Genomic DNA, 7,970 nt, shown 5'->3' with positions numbered 1-7,970 from the left:
AGGTTGCCCCCCCTCCCCCGCCTCCCTCCCATCTTTTCAGGCTTCGCTATTCTCAGTTCTTACTGCTGTATCTCCTGAATTATTAAACAGTGGTGTCTTTCATACACTTAGGATATGGCCACAGGACTGATGGTATGACAGATTGGTTCTCTCCAAAAATCCTGTGATCTGACTAATTTTCACACTTATTTAACAATTTAATATGACTGATATTATGGACTCAATGCATTTCCGTAATTTTATCAGTTCATCCCAATACCTCCAGGTGCAAAAATGCTTCATATCCCAGCCTAATTCCGACCCTGACCAATCAGCAATGGAACTGATACTTGACCTGCACAGTAAAAGCGGTACTCACTGTATATCTGTATATCCAAGATAATCCAAGGGAATGACAACAAAGAAGAGCAGTGGTAATGTAAAGCATGTAACAGCAGGTAGCCCAAACAAAAGATCCAATGGATGATGATTGAGAAACTGAAAGAAGTAGATCTCAGTGTTGCATTTGACTATAAATCACAGTTTTTCTACTGAGACTTGAAACTGTGATCAGGATTAAAGGAACCAAATCTAATCTATCATTTACCGACAAGTATAAATTGAGTGCACCATAGCCAAGGTAAATGCAGTATGTCACTTTATTGAAAGGTACAGGGTAATGGATATCTCCTGCCTATTACAGGGCATCACTGTGCGAGTCGTTTAAGCTCAGCACGGTCCTTTCCTCGCCACTTGGATGTCCTTCTTCTGGTTTCTGCGGGAAAAATAGAAAAAAAAAATAGAGTAATTACCATTGTGGTTTGGTTTGTGTATGTTTGCATGCATTGGTTTTTCTATGTTCATGCATTTTCATAAAAACTGGGAGGCCACTGTTTTCATGGGGTTAAACCCAATAATAAATACTGGATATTGCTCAGTAACGTGCTGAGACACATCAGAGTAGCTGTGTGTGCAACCATTCATCCGATTAAGGCGTTTTCTGTGCTTGTTTAGCCACTGAGAGACAGGAGCCAGGAAATGCAATTCAGACCAATCTAAAGTAGGTTAGCATCGCCGCAACCTGTTGTTACGTGTTTAGTTTAGTTTCCCAAATTTTTTTTACACAAGGAGACAAGATAGGGAATGCAGCATGGAGTGGCGAAGACACACAATTAAACAGCAAGTCGATAAAGGAGAATAAATACATTGCAAGTAAGAAACAGGAAGAAATAGCATGCTAGCTGCTAATGGACACTAGCCGTGCCAGTTTCTGGTCATTAACAGAAACAAGTCAAACTAGTTTCTAACACCCACAGATGCTCCAATTTAAACCTCAACTCTCCACCAGTCCCTTGGGACTGAAGAAGCAACTCGGATGAGTGGTGATACGTCTACTCAAAAAAAACAACTCTACAAGTGAAGTTGCCTTTCTGTTTTGAATATACCGTGACCTAGATAACTGAGAAGCTTCACAGACATAATAGCACGCTAGAGACGTAATGCTGCTACGACTAGACGTTCAATTGTTCCAGTGCACAGTGTATAAATTTAATCCGGTCATAATGACAGAATCGATTCTCCAGTTACTTAGAAAGGAGTGCCCTATCTTTACATTGGTTGGTATTGAGAGTTAGCCTATTTAGGACTCTTATTTTTTCCCATCGCTTTGTTTGTGTCACATTATTTTACTGGGCCGACTGGGCCTTTATTTCTGTGTGGAGTTTGCATGTTCTCCCTGTGTCTGCGTGGGTTCTCTCCAGGTACTCCAGCTTCCTCCCACCATCCAAAGACATGCTCATAAGGTTCATCAGTGATTCTAAATTGGCCGTAGGTGTGAGTGTGAATGGTTGTCTGTCTTTCTGTGTTAGCCCTGTGATAGACTGGAGACCTGTCCAGGGTGTACCCTGCCTCTCGCCCAGTGACAGCTGGGATAGACTCCAGCAGTTCCCGTGACCCGTCACAGGACCAGCGGTTATAGAAGATGAATGAATGAAGATGAATACATTTTGTCAGAAACCCAACTAGATGATTTCCCCTGATAATTGACCATCTTTGGGAGTAATTATGTATTAATCATGTGAGATATTACTGTGATCTATGCAAATACAGCAAATAAAGTAAATAAAACCATCCTTCTGATCAGTGTGAAGGGTACATATACTGTACACTCACCATCCTGTAAAATGTGTTTTAAACAAATGCTGAATAACATATTAGAGTTCATTCATATTCACTTGCATACCTACAGTATACTGAGGTGGCTGGTGAGCGTCTAAGCATAACTTCCGTGAAGTCCGCAGAACAAGCTCTGCGACACAATCAGGCTTAAAGGTTTCCAAACTGTGACGATAGCGCCACAGAGTGGCCACTTCCACAGCTACAGTTCTTGAAAACGTTCACACACTCCTGCTGAGGAACGTCTACATACCTTCATGTCCTCAGATTCTCAGCAAGAGCGAGCGAGCATCAGTAACATGCGCATTTTTCTAAGGTTATAAATTATGATTATATTCACATGCTTACATTGCTTTCACATGGACATGAGTGCAGTTTGGGGATACAACATCTGTGCATGGGTCAACAACTAACTAAGTTGTACTGTGTATGCATGTGTGTGTGTGTGTGTGTGTGTGTGTGTTACATGCCTGATCAGCTGGCAGAGAACACACTCATTGCTGTATGTTTCTCCATCACTCCCGCATACTGGCTCATACTGCTTGGTGCAGGGTCCTCCATAGCGCTCACACTGAGGCTGCACCCAACACAAGCAGTGACATGATTACTGATTACACACTCACACGAACATGTACGTCACTTAAATTTGAACATTTGTTAAAAAAAAAAGATATATATGTCTGGATTCTAAATCTCACTTGACAGAATGTACACTGGGAATTATGCAGTCTCTGGAGCTAAGGTTTCCCGGCATGGGGGATTTGGGGAGGGTTATGGGGATACACCACCCTTAGAGACCTTACAGACAAGTTGTGACAGGAGGTGGCGGGAAAATATTCACACATGAGGCACAGCCGGTCGAAACCTAAAGGCTGCGTAATATTGCTGCCTGTTGAAAGCAAATACCATTCTTCTACATTCACAGAAACAAAGTCAGTAAATCTAAGCACCGGTAGCCTCATTCTGTTTTTTCATGTCACTACTCCTATTTTATTGCTCCTTTATTTATTTATCCTTCCTACCTTTGTCCATATTTAATTTTATGTTATTTTATTTTATTTTTTAATTTTAGATTTTTAATATAATAATATATTATAATTATTTTAATATATTATTATTATTATTATATATTTGTAATATTTATATATTTTTATATATTATTATTTTAAGTAATTTTCCTTCTGGATCAGTAAAGTCTAGTAAGTTTCAGCAACTAGGAAACCATATTTAACATTAACAAAAATAAATCTGTATAATAAATAAGATTTAAACCACACTATTGCTCTTCCGTAACATATTGTGATCAGCGTGAGCTCTATGACCTAACAGGATGAGTCCGTTGTCCGACTACCATTTTAAAATAACTCTAATGTCAAATTAGAGTTATTGCATTTACTGACCATACAACAGTGACGCTTAATAATTAGGAAGGAATCTGTAAAGACCAAGAGATGACAATATACAACTGTAGTAGCCAGTAATTAATGAAAACCTGTGATGTATCTAGCGCCTTTAGAGAATATAGAAACAAGCAAACCCTGCAAGAATATGTATTATCGTGTTTAACTTGTTGGTCTAATCTACTCCCATTTCATTTTTTTTTTAATGCACAGAGTCAATAAAAGCAACAAACATAACTTTCAGGGACCTTGGAGAGGCCGTGGGGTTGTTGGAGATCAGTGAGCTGCAGATTTTCTTCATGCATCAGTTGTAGAACTGCTTCAATCAGCTCCTTCTCAAAGGGTTGGAGTCATAATCTGAGTTTTGTGCAGGTGACTAACGTCAGGGTGGAGATCAGTAAATAATACCTTGGCGTGATTACAGTTCTGTCAATCATCTTGCTTTTGTGTCCTGAATTTCCCAAATCCATATGTTTCGTTGTTTTTTAATTTTTTATTTGCCTTTTTGCCGTAGCTGTGAGTTCGGTAGGACAATGCAATTTCTAAAAAATGATTTGCAGTTTTTATAAGGAGATTGTTCGGGCAGATTGTGGTGGAATCAGATCCACCCCAGGGACCCCACCTGTGTTAATTCGGCAAGAGCTTCCTGGCCTGGTGCAGTATCATCGCAGTCTGGAAACTTCTCCTCCACCTCGGACAGGGCTGCACACACACACACAAACACACATATTTCTAGTTTGAACTTCTGTATTTGTGAAACCCCTCACTGGTGCATACATTTTTTTAAACATCCGTCTCGAAAATAGACTAGTGACCGAGCGTTACTAAATACTGCGCTGCTAGCGTTAATGTTTGAACAGAAGCAAGCTACGTGTAAATGATCCACTTTTTTTGCAAAGGTACGACCTCCATCCCCCACCACCACCCCCGGAACGCACATGTAAGCTTAAAACTAAAATAAGATGATAGTAAGATAATCCTTTATTATTCAGTTTTTCAGTTTTTACAGACCACAATGCTTCTTAAACATTAAAGTCGCTCAATCGAGAAAAGCAAAATGGGTCACAAAGATGGGTCACAAAAAAAAAAAAAAATACAAATAAATAAATTTTGGTGTTTCAGTGATTTTTTATGAGAACAACTCCTATATTCTGTCAATTTGTAATGCGAACTGCTTCCAAAACATCCCATTCCACACTAGAATATGCTGAACACATCTAAACTTTCAACTTAACTATTCCTGGATTTAAGGAAAAACGTTCTTTAAAAACATTATCTGAGACTACGTTGCTTGTTAAGATTATACAGTTTTTGCTGTTTTAAAAATAATAATAATAATAAAAACTCTCACCGGGGAAAGAGAGCAGAAGAACGGAGCAGAGCAGCACAATCAGCTTCATGACTTCAAAAGTGTTGCAGTGTTTCTGAGGGCGACAGGTGTGTGCTTCTCATGTAACGTTAACACCTCTTTATACATGCTGAGGTGGCTGCAGTTAATCCTGTCTCTGACAATGCCGTGAAAGTTAAGATGGCACATTTTTTTGGGGGGAAAAATCGGAGCCACAACACGTTACGTGACCAGATTAAAAGAATAACGGAGTGGAAAAAACAGATAATAGAGTTTGTGCCGGCATGAATACAGTGACGTCTATCCAGTTGGGTACGAAGGTCAAAGTTTTAGGATGATTGCACGGCCTGCAGAATACATAATCATAAATATAAATATTGATTTAATCACACCCTTGATCTTGATCTTACTTACTGGAAAAGATACTGACTGAACGGAGTAGAAACTTCAGTAGTCCTAAACCCACTGGGCTTACACTATAAAAAAATGAAGACATACTAAAATCCATGCACAACAATGACTTGGACAAATTAATCTGTAATTTAGAGAGTTCTTTGCATTCATTAAGCTAAATTTAATGCCTCGGCATTTACAGCTTTCACAGTTTCAACAGTTTTCAACCTCTGTCTCATTCAAGTTCTTCCAGCCTCCATAGCTAAGCTAACAAGTTGTCTTTTCTGCAGCATCTCAACGCACACCAGACTAGATCATGGACAACAACGCTGCACGTGACAGGTGGATCGGTGCAGGAGCCGAGTCATAAGAACCAGCTTTTGCTTTACCTGTCTGTCTACGTTTCAGCCCTGAGTCATGAGTCTTGTGTTGGGACAGAAAGATTATCACCACAGATACAAGCAGCCATAGTGTGTTTCCTTCATATAGAGTGGCTGGGTTGGTTCTGCGCCAGCTGCAAGCTGACAGAAAGGCCTGGCCAACACCGGCATGGAGGGCGTTACAATAGTCAGGATATCCTGATCCTTGGGAAAACAAACAAAGAAAAAAAAATACATGTAGCTGACTGTCAAATATAAATTAATAAAGCAGTAGATTGTGTACAGTACTGTAGCCGAAACCACTCAAACAGTAAATTATTTGTTAAACAATCAGTAAGATTGTGAGATATCGTAAAGTGTCACATGTTCGTCAGTAGCGTCTGGCTGGTGACCTGGATGACTAACACTGACCCCGCCCGACTTGGCAGCAAGTCTGCGGCAAAGACAGAGAGAGAGTGACTTTCTTCCACTACAGTTGACACAAAGTTGCCACTGCCCTGTTCAGATTCAGGTCCAGAAAACTTTATTTGTTCCCGGTAATTTAAGGCACATGTGAGCAGCATGACTTGCAAAAAAAGAAAAACAAGCGGTCTATAAAGGATGTAAACATGACTAATAAATAAGTAAATAAAGTGGTTAAAGTACAGTTGGTGCACAGAGGGGTAGACCACCACCTCACATCCTGGATACTGGACTACCTGACCAGTAGACAACAGTCTGTGAGGACACAGGACCGTCTGTGTGATGTGGTCTGCCGCATGGGAGCCCCTCAGGGAACTGTCCTGGCTCCCTTCCACTTCTCCCTCTACACTGCTGACTCTAGACGCCTCTCAACCAGCCGTCATCTGCAGAAATTCTCAGATGACTCTGCAGTTGTCTGCCTGATCCAAGATGTAGAAAACTGAGAATATGAAAGACACCAAGGACCAGGTGGTGGATTTCCACTGGGACAAACACACACCATGCACACCGGTGAACATTCAGGACATAGACATAGTGGTAGTGGACTCTTAAAGGTACCCAGGTGTTCACCTGAACCAAAAACTGGACTGGTCTGACCATGGTAGTGAACTTTATATGAAAGGCCAGGGCAGATTCTACATGCTAAAGAAATTTAGGTACTTTGGAGTGCAGGGAGCACTACTGAAGTCCTTTTTGATTGAACAGACTGGTGAAGAAGGCCTGGACCTCTGCCCTCTTGAGCCTGTGGAGGTGACGGGTGATCGGAGGATGGAAGCAAAGCTGTCCTCCATGATGGAAAACCCCCTGTCACCCCCCCCTCCCATGGCGCTATCACAGCACTGGGCAGCGCCTGCCTTCAGCAGCCGACTGCTTCACCCACGCCGTGTGAATGAGCGTTACCGGAGCTCCTTCATTCCTGCCACTGTGACGTTGTACAACCAAGCCTGCTCCCAGTACACCACATATGTAGGACTTCCTTTGTAGGACTTGCCTTGTCTTGTGTGCGCTGTCCTTAAAACTATATGTAGTTGCAACACTGCAAATCTCACATGTTATTGCAGAGATAGTGTGGATAATATATAACAATAAAATAAAAGCGCGAAGAAAAAAAAAAAGTAAAGCAGGAAGTTGCCACATACCTGACCTCATACCTGCAGGAGCCACCAGGAGGATCCTGGCCAAAGACCACAGAGAAGAGCATGAGTCATTTCGGGCTGTACTGTAATATTGTATAGATTTGCTGACAGTGCTGACTACAGTACTCTGAAAAAGCACCAGCTAATGTAAAAAAAGCAACCAGTAAGGGCTGTCCTCTATGAGAACAAATCCAGAATAAGCTCATTGACACACGTCTTAAACTTGTAAATTCAAAAACAAAATGTTCCCCAAATGCAGGAACGCCAAGCGGCTTCCCCTAATTAGTTGATGAGACGGCGAATGAACCAAGCAAGAACCTAACGAAACTTTTGGTGAACCGATTAAGAACCGGGTTTATAATTATGGCTGGGAAGGAAGGGACATGATGGTGCTACTGGGAATATCCGTACAAACGTATGAGGCGTTCAGGGGCGCGCCAAACCTCGGAATGCCACCTCAGTCTTTAATTTTGCGCGTTTATTGTAGAAATCAACGTTAAAGCAAGCAACTGACATTATATTCGAAAGACTAGGCGTTTAACTTGACAGAAACGCTTAACACATACAAATAAGTGCAACTAGTTCGACGGAACGTTCACATTTAAAACGCCTAAGATGATGCACGGGCAGACAGAAAAAATTAGAAATAGAAATATATGCAGCGGTTCTTCCTTTATTAAACGCGAATGTTATGCAA

General features: G+C 41.2%; 1 protein-coding gene across 2 annotated transcripts; it reads right to left on the bottom strand.

The window, feature by feature from the left end:
• Positions 1-330: 330 nt before the first annotated feature.
• Positions 331-7,718, bottom strand: LOC311492238 (serine protease inhibitor Kazal-type 1-like). 2 transcript variants are annotated; one of them, XM_084550458.1, is made up of 5 exons: positions 7,277-7,718; positions 5,685-5,879; positions 4,177-4,256; positions 2,625-2,731; positions 331-754 (listed from the first exon to the last, which is right to left on the bottom strand). In XM_084550458.1, exons 1-5 carry the CDS (start codon positions 7,284-7,286, stop codon positions 709-711), a joined length of 438 nt encoding a protein of 145 aa, XP_084406584.1. In that variant the 5' UTR covers positions 7,287-7,718; the 3' UTR covers positions 331-708. The 2 variants fall into 2 exon arrangements, with proteins under 2 accessions (XP_084406584.1, XP_084406585.1); XM_084550459.1 differs by lacking the exon at positions 7,277-7,718 and having other exon boundaries at positions 4,906-5,802.
• Positions 7,719-7,970: the final 252 nt, after the last annotated feature.

This window comes from Chelon labrosus (genome assembly GCF_963514085.1).
Source record: "Chelon labrosus genome assembly, chromosome: 8".
NCBI lineage: Eukaryota > Metazoa > Chordata > Actinopteri > Mugiliformes > Mugilidae > Chelon > Chelon labrosus.
The sequence above is the reverse complement of the archived record's forward strand: the minus strand, read 5'-3'. Positions and strand labels throughout refer to the sequence as shown.